Raw genomic sequence first — 15,743 nt, forward strand, 5'->3', positions numbered from 1 at the left:
TAGGAGTGAGCCTGTGGTTTACTGGAGAAACAGCATTCCATTCCCTGCTGAGGTAGCTAGTGTCAAAACTCGAAGGCTAGAGCTTGCCTGGTGTGTCCAACGAACCCAAGGAGGAAGGTATGCCTGGAGTAGACAGAGCTGGAGAGGAGGTTGTAGTCAATAATACTAGAGGTAAAGGGGAGCCAGCTCATGGAGGGATTGTAGGTATTAACAAAATCTTGACTTTTACTCTGAGGAGATGAGGGCTTTGAGCAAAAGAGTAATATGATGTGACAAATTTTGGAAAGATCACTCTGGTTGCTGGGTTTAGAGTAGCCTGCAGGGAGGCAAGGAAAAAAGCATGGAGACTACTTAGAAGGCTATTCAATAATCTGGGCAGAGATGCTAGTTGCCCTTTACTGAGACAGAAGACTGAGGGGGGAGCAACTTTGGGTAGTTTGAGAAATGAGGGGTCTACAAAGTATTCATTATTGTCAGACGCATTTTATCATAGACACATTACTTAGTGTTCTGACTTTTAAAATAAAAGTTTACTTAAAGATGTTGAAATGTTAGACTTATATATAACCTGGATCTTGTACCAAGCCCCTGAGGGTACAGAGCTATTTAATTTTATATTTATGGGGGTTGCCTCTTGACATTTTTCTTCAAAATAGAAACAAATTTAAGTATCGACTCCAAAGGGCAAGGAGCTAAGAGCAGAAAAAGGCGGTCAGGTAGAGGAAAATCTTCTCATTGGAAAAGAACAGTCATGGAGAGTCACATTAGTGAGACTACTTTACATGTGGTCTGGGTTTTTTTGTTTTGTTTTATGTTTTTTGCCATTTGTTTGTTGGTATTGTTAAATACCCACAATTGAAGAGAAAAGATAAAGGGACCGTGAAAGTTCAGAGAATTGTTCAGAGGCGCAGAGAAAAATAACCTCAAGATCAGTAAAAAAAATAGTGATCAATTATGTATAACTGATAACATAAAGAAGACATTAAGCTTTGACAGCTTTAAGTGCAGGAACTTCTAAATCATAGAGAGAAATTAATTAACAAGTCTCAGGAAAATCAAAGATTTCATTAATATTAAATCTATTCAAGTTTCATAGAAACCAGGATACACTAATGCAGATCTTCCTTGATTTATGAGATGGGGCTACATCTCAATAAACCCATCATAAGTCAAAAATGCATTTAATACACTCAACCTACCCAATATCAAGACTTAGCCCCTTACTACCCTACAGTTGGGTGAAATCATCTAACGTCTAACACAAAGTCTATTTTATTGAATACTTTACTGAAAGTGAAAGACATAATGGTTGTATGGGGACAGAATCGTAGTAGGTGTATTGGTTGTTTATCTTTGTGATCGCACGGTTGACTGGGAGCTCTGACTACTGTCACCGCCCAGCATCATGAGAGAGTATGGTATGCATATCGCTAGCCAGGGAAAAGATCAAAACTCAAAATTTGATATATAGTTTCTACTGAGTGCATATCGCTTTTGCACCACCATAAATTAAACAAACCATAAGCCAAACCATCATAAGTTGGGGACCTCTGTACATGATTTATTAAATGTTGATGAATTAAGCAACTAATTCTATATAGATGCTCTACTTCTTTACATCTCTCTAGACTCTTTCATAAGTCTGGTGATTTTTGAATGTTTTATTTAACTGCTCTAAGACTGAGTTAAGGTATTAATATTCTAGTGAATTATAGAACCTGAGGAGAGGGTTATAGGATCCCCCAAATTTATAACCTGTCAGCCAGAAGTATAGGTGGTCCCTGTGACTGGAATTCAAAGTGAGGCCAGTCTTGTGGGACTGAGCCCTTAACCTGTGAGGTCTAACTCCAAGTAGCTAGTGTCAGAATTGAATTGAATTGTTGGACACACAGTTGGTGTTGGAGAATTGGCTGTGGAAAAAGTCACTCATTTGGTGTCAGAAAAAAAATGTTACAATGGGCATAAGTGATGCTTATACAAACCCAAGCAGCATTATACACAGAAAGAATATTGCCTTGTAAATTCAGATCAGCAAATTTATGGAAAGTCTCACATGTATTCATGTGTGTCTTTGAAGCTCTATAAAATAATTGCAGAAGAATCAAAGTCCTCTATCCTTTGATCCCAGATGGGGTGAGATAAATATTAGATACATAATTTTACTATGTGATTTTAATTCACTCACCAACAAATATTTATTGAAGTTTACTATGGGCCAAGAACTGTCCTCAATGCTTCTTATATTTCTTATTGTAAGAAACAAGTCAGTGACACATTTGGGGGTATTATATAGACTTCTACCTAATTTTACATGACTGATTCTAAGTATAGAGAAAATTATTGACAACTGAAATATTTTTAAGGTGAAACATTTTCTAACCATAAGCTAAGTTGGTTGTTTTAAATGCATCTGTAGGATGACTGAATGCTTACTATGTGTCAGAAGCTCTATATGTATTATCTTATTTAATCCTCATGACTATTATTATTCCCATCAGGAAGATGAGAAAACGACGATTTTTAGAGAGATTAAGTAATTTACCTAAAAAGTGCGATTTGAACTCAGGCAGTCTGACTCAAGAAACCACATTTTCAACCACAAGACTGTTTTTAAATGGTGTCACTGATATAGTGGATGCTCTTTACTTGTCAGTAAATAAGAACGTCTATGAGCTTTGCTCAAAAGGATAGGTAGGAGTTTCCCTGAGCCATTGATGAGAAGGGGTCTCATCATCCTCTAATAAATTATACCATATGATAAAGAGAAAAGAAAGATTACCACTATATAGAGATGAAATAAATCCTTGTACTCTGGAACATTTCTAATAGTCTTAAATTGAACCAGGTTTGGTAATCATACCTTTGATAATAAAAGTGCATGTGTTTCTTTAGGGGATTATTTCTCAATATATTTCCTGGACTTCTAGATTCCTGTTACATTTTAGCAGTTGCCTAATCCAAATTCCTCCACACATCCTCCAAAATGCTTACAGATCAACAAGAAGGGCAAATAAAATCCACAATAGGGATCTGTAGCATAAATAAGTGTCTTAGCCTGCTCAAACTTCCATAAAAAATATTGCAGACTGGGTGGCTTCAACAACAGAAATTTATTTCTCACAGTTCTGGAGGCTGGGAAGTTCAAGATCAAGATGCCAGCAAAGTAGGTTTTATTCTGAGGCCTCTTCTCTTGGCTTGCAGATTGTGCCATCTTGCTGTGTGCTCTCATGATCTCTTCTTTTTTTGCGTGTGTGTGTGTGGAGAGAGAGAGCTCAAGGCAGCTCTCTGATGTCTCTTCCCATAAGGACACTAATCCTATTGCACCAGGACCCCCCCCTTATGACCTCATTTAACCTTAATTATCCCCTAAAGGCCCTATCTCCAAATGCTGTGACACTGGTTTAGGGATTCAACATATGAATTAGGGGAGAACACAATTCAGTCCATAGCAATAAGAGACAGAGAGTTCTACAAATTTCAATCTCAAACCAACAAAGCTAGATTTGGGAACCATGCCAGAACAGGGTCTGGTGAAGAATGAGTTGAAAAGAGGAGCAAACCCATTGTGGTCTAGTGGTGATGAACATCAAAAAAATCTCCCTGAGAAAAAAATGTCCCCATTATTTCAAAAACAGGTACATGACAGAATCAAGTTATTTATATTACCTCTCCTATATAATCTGTATCTCAGAATAGTCATTTAGTTTTGGGGAAATTTTTTATAGAATTATTCTATATAATAAAGAAGAAATGATAGAATGCTCTATTGCTATTTTATAATCATAATAATAAATGAATGAATCTAAGCAATTATCAGAGGCTGATAGTAATACAAAAAAGAGATGAGCAAACATTAAGTATTTTCTGGTAGAAGTATACAACGTCACCTATAAAGTAGTCTTGCCAAATGAATAAATAAAATCTGATTCTGACCAAGCCTTTAAATCTAAGGAGCAATTTATAGTAAATACAGTGGACAGAGGAACATCTATTATATGATCAATGTGATTGCTGTTGGCAAACTCTATAAATTACCCAGTTTCTTCAAGAGACAACAACAGCAAAACAAAACAAAACAGCAACAAAACTGCAAGAAAAAAAAGGAGGCTGTAGAACAAAAGATAATTAGCTAGAATTATCATATGTTTGATCCTAGTTCAATAAACTGTAAATAGAAACAAGTCAATTGGGAAAAATCTTAACACTGGATATTTTGCGATTTTAAGGAATTGTTGTTAAATATGTTAGTTGTAATAACGATATTGTGGGTATGTTTTTTAAAAGAAATACTTATCTTTCAGAAATACTGAAATATCCACAGATGAAATGACATCTTTGATTTTTTTCAAAATAATTCAAAGTTGGGGGGTAGGTGTGGATATAGATGAAATAAGACTGCCCATGTATTGAATATTATAAAAACTGCTGTGATGATTAAGGGCTTCACCATAATATTTTCTCTGCTTTTGTATATGTTTGAAAATATTCATAATATATTTTCAAAAGGAATATATCAGAATTTTGGGGAAAAAAAAGGAGGTGAAAGTCCCCTTCTGAATGAGAAAACACTCAGAACGTGTCTGAGAACTGGCTTCTGGGGACCCAAAGATCAAAAGGCCACCATCAAGAACTGTGAAGAGGCTGAGACTTTCTCCTTGCTGTCTAACAATTTAGCCCATCAGTGTTTCATGGATACTGACAGAAGAGATGAGACATATATCAGAGACAAAGGACTTTATTGCTCACAGAAATAGCAGTAGCCAGGTATTGGCGTTTTTGATAAGCTGGGCTAGTTCCTCAAGCCTAGTTCTCGTAGCGAGGTGCAAAGGTAACCAGGTAGCACTTGTGACCAAGTTTATTGCATTACAGAGGAGGAGCCCTGATCTTAGTAAAATGAATATTTTATACTGGACAGTAAATATGACTGCCCCTGCTATGAAGGGGGACACTATATTCCAAAACTCTAAGCAATTGTGCCCTTCAGTCCAGAGAAGACATTACTTTTGTCTTCTAAGAATTTTTTAAAATAAATGTCTTGGGAAGGTAACCCAGAACAAAGGCACTCAGTGTCTCTGCTTGTAAGACATGCATGAACATGAAAGACCCATGCAGAATTGTCCCCTGACAGTGGCGGCCTTGGGTGGGCACCACTGTGAAGGAGAGTATGAGACTTGGAAGGAGGAAGCATCCTGTGGAGTCTGGTGATGAAGGGATGTAAGAAAGCAGCCTGTGGAATTGAACCCTATAAAAACAAAATCAGAAGATACATCAACCTTGAACACACCAACCACCAAAGAAAATGCATTTATCTTTACCATCAGAGGAGGGTCCTCTTGAACTAGGAAACCTAGTAAGACATTTTCACCAAGTTTACATCGAGACGTCTATTATTTCCAGTCTAGGAAATTGATTATAAAATGGGCAGTTGGCAACCACTAAAAACTACAAGAAGAAAAACAGAAAGTGAGAATCAACAGATTTTAGCTGATCAAAATATTCTCTAAAAAACCAAACATGAAGCACAGGAAAACTGTAATAAAACTGTAATAAAAGATGCACAGGAAAACTGTAATAAAACTCCAACAAGCTTTAAACATCTCTAAATAAGCATTTTTAGATATAAAAGAGGACCTTAAATCATAAATTCAAGAAAACCCAGGACAGAAGAGAGCGAAAGCACAATTTAAGATGAGATATAACCAAATTCAGGAAAGAAAAATTGAAAAAAAGATAAAAATCATCTCATGGGTGAAGGCGAACTTACAAAGTATCCAAGGAAGAAGAGATTTAGTTAAGAGTCTCATAAGAGATTTTGAGTAGAGGAACAAAAATAAAATAAGAAATAAATAAGATCAGAAAGGAAGTACTTGATATAGAACAGAAAAAAATATCCAGTACACATTTGATTTTTCTGAATAAGAAAAATAAAACAATGAAATAGAACAACCATTAAAACTATGATCAAAGTAAAAAACGAAATCTTAATTTTATTGTTGAAAGTGCCCCCCCCACCCCCATATACCTTCGAAATTACAAGACAGAGTCTAGTAAAACTATTTAGTTTTTAAGAATCCGTCCTCTGGGGGAAAAAATTACCAAGAAACTTACAAAGTTTCTTGACTGAAACATAAGAAGCAAGACAAAAATGACACAGCATTTTAAAAATAATTTTAGGAAAGTATGAGTAAAGAATGTTGTATCCAGTTAAGCTGTTGTACATGTATTAAAACTAAAGGAAACTTTGGCAAAATATTGCTGATGAGTATTAAAATAGTAGATCTAAGAATATACCCAAGACTAAAACAAAAGGGAGAACAAGCATGAAAAAGCATTATCTAAATATGGGTTCTGGCAAAATAAAAGTAATTTAAAAAGTTGTAGGAGAAGGGAAAAAGTAAAAATTAGAATAAGTTCATAGCTGCATAGATTATAGATAGGAGTCAAAGAGTATCACTTAAATCTAACAAACCAAATAGGAGAAGCCTAATTAAGGGGGAAAAAAAGATCAAGGGAAGTTTGAGTTATTAACATAGAGTTAGGCAACTACTAGAATAAAAATACAAGCTTTTCTAAATGCAAAAACAAGTACTAAAAATAAGCAAAGAAGACAGATCAAGTAGAGAGAAACATAGTAAATCTAACATTAATATTAACATCAAATAATAAGACAGAATTGAGAACAAACAAGCTGATCATATCAACAAATGTAAATGGGCTTAACTAGGCTATTTAATGAACACGATTTTGAAAGTGGCTTACAAAGCAAAACCCATATCTATGCTGAGTAGAAAAGACACTGCAAAACCAAATGATCCTGAGAGGCTCAAAGTAAGGGATTGGGCTAGCAGACTAATGAAAACAACAGTAAGAGTGCCGGGGTTGAGATCTGCAAGGTAGAATTTGGGTGCAAAGCATTTAATGAGAAAAATTAATACTCCCTGAAGTTAACTGGATGTGAATACACCTGATGATATACCAAGTCTCTGGCCATTGAATTGAAAATGTCAGAAAACAGTAAGCCTCAGATAGTATGGAAACAAGTTTCACTCATAAAATAATTCTCAAGATTGACCTTGCCTTACTCTGTTTCAGTATTAGGCAGATATCCATAAGGTATATAGCACATATGAATTTAACTTTTTTTTCTTAAAGCCCTGTTAAAATACCAAGAAGTGAATTCTTTAAGTCATCATTAATCCACAAGAACACAGAACTGAGAGAGGAGACAACTTAAACGAAGTTTTTTCAATCAACTTTTGGAAAAAGAAAAGCAGAAGTCGTAACTGAATTACTAGAGCAGAAGAAGTTAAAACCCATGTCTTTAGAGAGAGAAGCGGCGGAGAAGTGAGGCCAGTTTGCCCCACAGAATCTCTGAGAGGCTGAGCACTTGAAAGAACTGTAGAAAAATTGAAACAAGGGAATGGATTCACTCTTTGCTTTTGGAGCATTTGAATCCCTGAGGTCTCCTCTCATGTGAACCTGGGCAGCCAGGCAACTATCTTCTTTTTTTTTTTAAAAATATGTTTATTGGAGTATAATTGCTTTACAATGTTGTGTTAGTTTCTGCTGTACAACAAAGTGAATCAGCTATATGTATACATATATCCCCATATCTCCTCCCTATTGCGTCTCCCTCCCACCCTCCCTATCCCACCGCTCTAGGTGGTCACAAAGCACCAAGCTGATCTCCCTGTGCTATGTGGCTGCTTCCCACTAGCTATCTATTTTACATTTGGTAGTGCATATACGTCCATGCCACTCTCTCACTTTGTCCCAGCTTACCCTTCCTCCTCCCCATGTCCTCAAGTCCATTCTCTCTGTCTGCATCTTTATTCCCAGGCAGCTGTCTTAATACCCCAGGCATGGCCAGAGGCTGATTCTTTTGGGAAGATGAAACCCAAAGCCTCTGGATTCAGAGACAGAAGGCACAGAAGAGGTCTGGGGTGGGGTTGAGAGGTTGCATGGAAATCTACATAGTAAACTGTAGCAGTCTGAGATCTCGTCCCTCACTTTTGCTCTAAATAGTGCAGCCATTCATATATCTCAAGACTACAGATTGGAAAGACCCTCATTAGAAAAACTGAACAGCCAGAAAAGACCAACGATTAGAAATTCTGAGGTGGTAAAGAAGGTTCTAGGAAAGACTGCACTGTTGGCCAAAAAGTAACAATCCAGACTGGAGAGAAGGACAGAGAGCTCAAAAAGTGAGGATGTTAGAAAAAAAGTAACTCACGGGGTTGACTGTAGAGAAAATAGTATGGGTAGGTGGTCTCACTTGGTGAGAAGGACTTCTAGAAAGCTGACCAACTGAAGTGGCAGAGAAACTTTAACTCCAGTAAGGGATAGTATTCTTAGGAAAGAAATTTTGACCAGAGTGAAGTACTTGGTTCAACAGTGAATAATATTTGGAGCAATAATAACAATGTAGAAAAGTTACTCTATTTCTGGAGGGAAGGTAAACTGGGGTTATTCTGCTTAAGTACATATCAAACGTTTTAAATTTTTCTGTACGTTCACTCAACACTCCACTTTTGGGAATTTACCCTAAGAAAACAAAAGTGAATGTGCACAAAGATTTAAATACAGTATATCTGTTGCAGCGTTGTTCCTAATAGTAAAAGATTGAATACAACCTATATGTCTCAAACAGGGAATCAGTTAAATCAATATTGATATGGCTATATAACTGGATATGATCGAGATGAATATTTACTTGGGAAAATATTTATAATATACCTACTTAAAAATTTTCAAAAGCAACCTTTTCTCTATAGTCTTGTTTTTAAAGAAAAAGATAAAAAGAGGTAGAGAGAGATCTGAAAAATTCTATCAGTAGTTATTTTGGGTGTTAGGACTAAACCTGAGTTTTCTTTTCTTTCTTTTCATTTTTCATAGTGTATTTGCAAACACTAAACGCTTCTACATAAATATAGCAACTTTTAGAGTTGCCACACACAGAAAGAACTGACTTATAACTCACGTTTTACTGTTATAATTAGAAAATAGAAACTATTTTCAAAAAAGAAAGAGACGGAGAATAAGATGGCATGGTGGCTGGTTCATTTATAATGGTCAGAAAAATGTTCTGTTTAGGAGAGGGTCAGAGCAAATTTATCAGCTAAATTAGTCTCCACTTACTCATTCAACAAACATTTCAGAGACTTTACTATGTGCTCCTCACTGTGATCAGCTCTTTTCCTATAAAGAGCAACTAACCTCTCAGCAGATAAGACACAGAAGCAACTGGAAATAACCAAGAATCACATATTGAAGTTTACTTTTCTGTGTAGCTTGTAATCTACTCTAAATTTAGATATAAATGTGAAAAGACTGTCCAAGCTGTGTAAGATATTAAATAAATGTAAATCTGATTTTGAACAATAACACCTCAAGAGTGTCATATTCAAGTACTGATAATAACAACAGTATAGGGTGTAAAACTCATCTAAGTTTTGTAGCTAATATTTACATTTCCCTTCCTGTTTATATTCTAAAATAAATAAAGTGTGATATAGTACAGAGTAAAATGAAAACTTTTTTTTTTTTTTTTTTTTTTTTTTTGCAGTGCACGGGCCTCTCACTGTTGTGGCCTCTGCCACTGTGGAGCACAGGCTCCAGATGCGCAGGCTCAGCGGCCATGGCTCACAGGCCCAGCCGCTCAGCGGCACGTGGGACCTTCACGGACTGGGGCATGAACCCATGTCCCCTGCATCGGCAGGCGGACTCTCAACCACTGCGCCACCAGGGAAGCCCTAAAATAAAAACTTTTAAAAAGGTAAATCATCCAAATGATTGGAGTCTTAAAATAAATTTTATTTCACTTTTTAATGTGCAGATATTTTCTGCGATAATTGAAAATACTGAGCTGGTAATATAAGGAGAATAATGGAACTCACATGGTTAGAACAATGAAAGTAATTGTATTTGGAAAGTAGATGTCTCCAGCTTAGAAATATTTCCTAGATGTGAAACGGAAAAATGATTCCCTAGTGCAGTTACCTTGGAAAGTGAGGTGATGTGTGATTTAAGTAATAACAATCCTTCCTAACAGAGCAATATATTCAGAATATAAAGTGAGCACTGTGTCAATATAAAAATTAGCAAATGATATAAATGACTAAAAGCAGGGAATAAAAATTGATTTCAAACAAATTCTGAACATAACCTCCTTACTTTCTAAAGTAAACCTATGTTTCAGCAGAGACATATATAATATTCAAAGTAGAAGCCCACCAGCAATGAAAAAACCCAATTCACTGAGGGTATTAAACAAAATTTATGAAGGAATAAAAGAGAAAGATCCAAACCAGAACCAAATTGAATTTTCCAAACTCAAGTCCCTTCATTTTTCTGCATTATTTCCTCACTTAGTGTTTTGATATAACTTTCTGTCAGAGCAGCATAAAGAGAGTTGTGAACTTGTCATTTCCAAATTGCCCTGAAAACTGGAATTTTGCTAATGCAATATCTCCCATCATGTTAATTGGCTTTGAACCACATCAAATTCAAGCCACGAAACTAAATGTACTGCCTTAGAAGGGTCAGTGTATTTAATTACCACGTTGGAGGACATGCCATTAGCTTAAACTCTGAAGCCTTCTGCAAAAAAAAGGGCAACTCAAGAACTGCCACACACAGAAAGAACAGACTTATAACTCCTTCAGCTGGCTGTATGTTGTCTGCAGCCTGTCTGGGGCCTAGTTAGACCTCCAAGTGAGCTCTGTGCCTTCCCAGTTAATGCCAAAGATGTTTCCATTGAGGTAAAAGCTAGCAGATCGAGTCTCCAGATTCACAAATTTCATGCTGAGAGGTAGTGCCAGTTCTTCTGAGATTAACTGATAAGTAGCTCCTTTGGAGAATTCTAATTTGGTTTTGTTTCCAACAGTATTTCTCCAAACACTTCCTAGCACATGGTAGTAACTTTCCAAGTTATTTTCGCATTGAACCAAACAAAGAGTTTATGTGGGCATAAAGTATTAAAAACAGACAGACAAAAGATATACCATAGATACCTTCTTTGGTATTTTGTTTAAGCTGGGCCTTAGAAAATGGAAAGTCTATGTTCATCCCATGGGTGTTGTTTGTATAGAAAAAGCTTTTCTGAAATGTGCTTTATGGAGTCTGGCTGAAAACACAAGTTTTCTAAAAGCCCCCGTCTTATATCTCTGTGAATGTATCCATCCAATAAAAGTTAATTTTACATAATATGTTATACATAAACACATGCTTGAGATGTTACTTTCTTATTTTGGAAAGAGAAGAGACTTAATTAGACTATTGTCCAGAAACCCAATGTAACTTTTATGTTTATTAGTTTGAAGAACTATAATTTCTGAAAAACTGACAAATTTGTCTCATAAGTTTAAATATTGAAACTGTTTAAAGCATGACTAAGAATTAAAATTTATAAGAAAATATAGATGAGGATCTGTGATGTTCTGTGAGTAATTAAAAACACTTAGCACTTCAAAATTAAATTCTCTTTTATCTGACAAAACAATGTGAAAGGATAGAAAATACATATGCCAGTCTGAGAAAGTAGATGACACCATTCACTTCTCTCTTCACCATGTGGACAGCAACTGTATAAACGGCCCTTTATTCTGCCCTCCCAGAATAGTTTAATTTAGGGTCAGGTAAGAAGTAGGTTAAAAATGAAGAGGCCAAAAGAATTGTAAAAATGCTTATGATATCATAAAAATGATCATTTTAGCTTTTGCTCACCACACAGTCTTACTCCAACCAAAAAATTTGCCTGTCACCCCATAAACGTCCCTACACTGTTCTTCCCTTTATGAGCAAAAAATGAAGCTTTAAGGGATGTTTAATAGCCAGCAGCTCTTTGGCTGCCAAATACTGCATCTGGAGGGTAGGGTACTCTTCATGTATGGGAAGAAAAACCAAAAAACAAAAACCTGTTGTTTAATTTTCTTAAAGTCCACCAGTGTTTTGCATCAAGACATTTAAATGCTTTGAATATGGGGAAAGAACCAGGAGCTCCTTAAGGGCATCTGAAACCAGTGTATTGTTCCCAGAAAGCAATGAATAACAGAGATTGCATTTGACCACATTCAGTACAGAGGTTGAACAAGTGCTAATGTGAGTGAGTTTAATGCCAGGTAAAGGAGGCACGTCATGGGAATTTAACATTCATTTTATTCTACTGTGATTACCTCTACTTGAGGCTATAATGAATCATAATAGTTTTCCTTGCTAGGTAATAATTATAATTTTCTGAACACATAATTTATTTTTTAAAAAATTCTTAAAATAAATGTTAGGACAGGGAAAAAATTCTGCTTTAGGAAAATTTAAATGAGGAGCTGGTCTTATAAGAGTACATCAAAGCAAGGATGACCCCAGGATCATGATATATTTAGTGGGGCTGCTTTTTAAACAATATGCTTCAGATTTTGTTAACAGGAAATATAAAAACCATAAAATACTGTTTTTACTTTGATAGTTTCTCACTGGGATCAAAGTTGTTTCCTCTGCCCCTTTACTTTAGAAAGCAGTTTTGTATGACAACCATGATATCAGTGTATCACCTTCAAGAAGTGGCAAATTTTACCCTGCAGAACCTAAAATGGTTCAAGTAGAAAGGGGTCAGTTCAGGAGAGAAAGAGAGAAAGATGACCAGCACTCACTATTCAGTTCCTACTCTGTGGCCTCTCATCTCCCTGCTTTCTTCTCTCTTTCTCACCTCCCTTGAGAGGAGGGTATGGACTGCAGCATCTGCCTCATCCACCCTCCTTCTTCTGGACTCCAAGTCATATACACCAAAAAGGTTAATCTGAAAACCACCTCCTGAGCATTTTAAATTACTGTCAAAGAACCTACCTGTCTCATTCTCTTAGAAATACAAAAGTTTTACTACTGTAGAAAAAAATATGTTAACTACTAAATTCTGAGTAGTTTTCATCATGGGTAAATGGAGAGAATCTAAACATTAATTTGGGTTGCTGAGGAGAGGTGTCAATAGAATGGGACTCAGGAGCTTACAGAGTCCTTATAATTCTCCACCTGGAAGAAAATGGTGTGTGGGGTGGGATGGGATGGGGAGGTAATCCCTACTTCTTTGCATTGTGGTTATACTGAAGGAAAAGCTAGACTATACATAACTTCAAAACACAGAAAAAATAGGTTTGTTTGCCTGCTTTTCTTCCTTCCTTCTTTCCTCCCTTCTTCTCTTTCCTTTCCTCTCTTTCATTCTTTTTTTCTTTTTAACTGGCAAATATGGGGTATCATCTTTCCTAGAAATCGTTTTACATCATATGTTGTCTTCTACGCTTCTATAATATCTATAGTATCTTAGAGGTTGTCAGTATAATCGGTTAATCCTCAACTACTCCTGTGAGCTGAATTTCTATTTTGCTTACACATTTTATAATAATTTATATGAAATTGATCAATGCTTATTATAGGCCTACTGCTAAAGTGGGTTATACCATTGTATGCTGAGTTCTTTCCCTGGAGGTAGATAAAATCTCATCAAGGAGACAAGACTTATACATACAGCACAATTGTAGAATAATAAACTGTGATGCATAATCAAATGCTAAATTTATACAATTAAAGGCTAAAATGCTTGTTATTGATACTGAATGTAACCGGTTGAGAGGAATGGGATAAATCAGCAATTCTATATTTATTCAAGCTTCTAGTCACCTCCTCCCCTTGCCAATTTCAGACACTGTGGCCAGGTTAGCCTATTGTAAATCCTTGTTCAGAATTCTTATTGGCTTCCCTTGTGCACAGTCGTGATTCTCACAGTGGAAGTACCTATGGGCTTCTTTTAATGAAAAGTTTTTCACAGACCAAGAACCCTGAGAATATGTCTCCGGATCCACAGGTTATGAGAACCCAAGTTCGAGCAACACCAACTTAAGAACCTGAGGGTAATTATTTCTTTAAATTATCTTTCACTTGAAAGAAGTTTTGTCTTTATACACAGAGAAACATTGGCGTGTACAATAAGTCCTCAACTATTTAGTCTCTCACTCAAGATGAGTTTTGTATTACATGCCACAGGTGGAAGTCAAACCGAGAAGCTCACTGGAACCAACACAAGTCCTCAACTTACCTACACAACTTTTTTGTATACATTCTGCCTTCAGCCTGGAATACACTTTCCTTTTTCTTTTTTTCCATCTGTCCCCCTATTTTCTTTTTGCCAGAAACTAGGTCAAACAAATCCTTCTTCACGCATCTCTTTATGCTCACAACTAGGATTCTCACCTTCCTCTGATGTCTCAGGGCAGATTATCTGTGCCTCTTTTATGAGATGAAACATTCAACATTTATTATACTTAGGTGTGTGTGTGGCTTTTCACTTCTAAACTGCAAGCAGCTAGAGGAAAAGGACAGGATCTGATTCATCGTCTAGAAGCAGCTGGCCCAATATCTTGCACAAAAAAAAGGTGCCAAATAAGAAGTCAAAGAAATAACTACATGGGTCAATGAATAGAGTGAAGCTTGAGAAAAGCCATAAATGGTCGATAGAATGTAGAAAGTGACTGAAGAAGGGATTTTTTGTTGAGGGACTTAGTAAATTTCTCATCCTATACCTGAGCTGAGGATTTAAGAACTCAGGAGAGAAGATATAGCTACTCTTCACCCTATTAATGAAATAGAGTTGGGACTTCCCTGGTGGTGCAGTGATTAAGAATCCACCTGCCAATGTAGGGGACATGGGTTCAAGCCCTGGTCCGGGAAGATCCCACATGTCGCAGAGCAACTAAGCCACTGTGCCACAACTACTGAGACTGCACGCCTAGAGCCCATGCTCCACAACAAGAGAAGCCACCGCAATAAGAAACCTGTGCACTGCAAAGAAGAGTAGACCCTGCTCACCACAACTAGAGAAAGGTCACGCACAGCAACGAAGACCCAACATATCAAAAAAATAAATTAAAAAAAAGATATAGAGTTGTTTCCTAGGCAAAAATGTGTGCTATTCAAGAGAAATTATCTGAAGATCCAAACTTGTCAAGGGAAATTTATCAAATACTTTTAAAAAAATCAAATAACTTCCATAACTTGCTATGATTCTTGCCCCTTGAAGAGCAGCAAAAAAAAAAAAAAAAAAGTGTTCAAATAGTCCACACTGTTATCCACCATATCTTTCTTATCAACTCTTTATTGTTGTATCCAGATAAGTTCTCGTCTACTCTTAATAGACTGAAAACCTTTGTCTGGAAACTGAAGTGCCCCTACTAGAATATTACTATTAGAGGCATGTATCCTCTAAATAATGTGTCTGTAATTACCTTTCAGGATCTTCTGACTGATTGGTGAGCATGACTAATTTCTCTTCGTGTTTCTCATTTTTATTTGAGAGTCGTCCACATGGAAACTAAAAGGAAAAAATATAAAGAACATGAGACTTGGCTGTATCTCAAGGGAAGATAAATATGTCAGTCAATGGAGGAGAAACCACTTGTTAAATGCATTTTTCCCAAAAGCCATGTTTTTATTCTCATGTCTTGTTTTCAGCACTGACAGTTACAAGAAGACAGACCGTGAACTTGCCTTCTGTCTAGTTTCAATCAAAGGTAAAATACTGGGTGTAAACATAAGGACCCTGTCTTCCAGTTAAGGAAGAGTCTCATGACAGGGAGAAATTGTCCAGGAGCAAGTGAAGAAAGCTGGACATTCCAACGCATGAGTCATAAACTGTTAATGCTGTCAGACTGACATGTTTGTAGTTCAATTAGCCACGGTCCAGGAATGAGTTTTCCAGG

The 15,743-nt window shown here is 36.4% G+C and overlaps 1 protein-coding gene across 1 annotated transcript in view; it reads right to left on the reverse strand.

Moving 5' to 3' along the window:
- The window catches only part of TNIP3 (TNFAIP3 interacting protein 3), a 98,182-nt gene extending 82,866 nt beyond the window's left edge, over nt 1-15,316 (reverse strand). Inside the window, exon 1 of the mRNA XM_060088875.1 lies at nt 15,270-15,316. Within this exon, the coding sequence (XP_059944858.1) occupies nt 15,270-15,301 (32 nt within the window). The 5' untranslated portion in view covers nt 15,302-15,316. The remainder of the gene's footprint in view (nt 1-15,269) is intronic.
- Between the last annotated feature and the right edge of the window lie 427 nt (nt 15,317-15,743).

The sequence above is a fragment of the Mesoplodon densirostris genome, chromosome 1 (assembly GCF_025265405.1).
Source record: "Mesoplodon densirostris isolate mMesDen1 chromosome 1, mMesDen1 primary haplotype, whole genome shotgun sequence".
In the NCBI taxonomy this organism is placed as follows: Eukaryota; Metazoa; Chordata; class Mammalia; order Artiodactyla; family Ziphiidae; genus Mesoplodon; species Mesoplodon densirostris.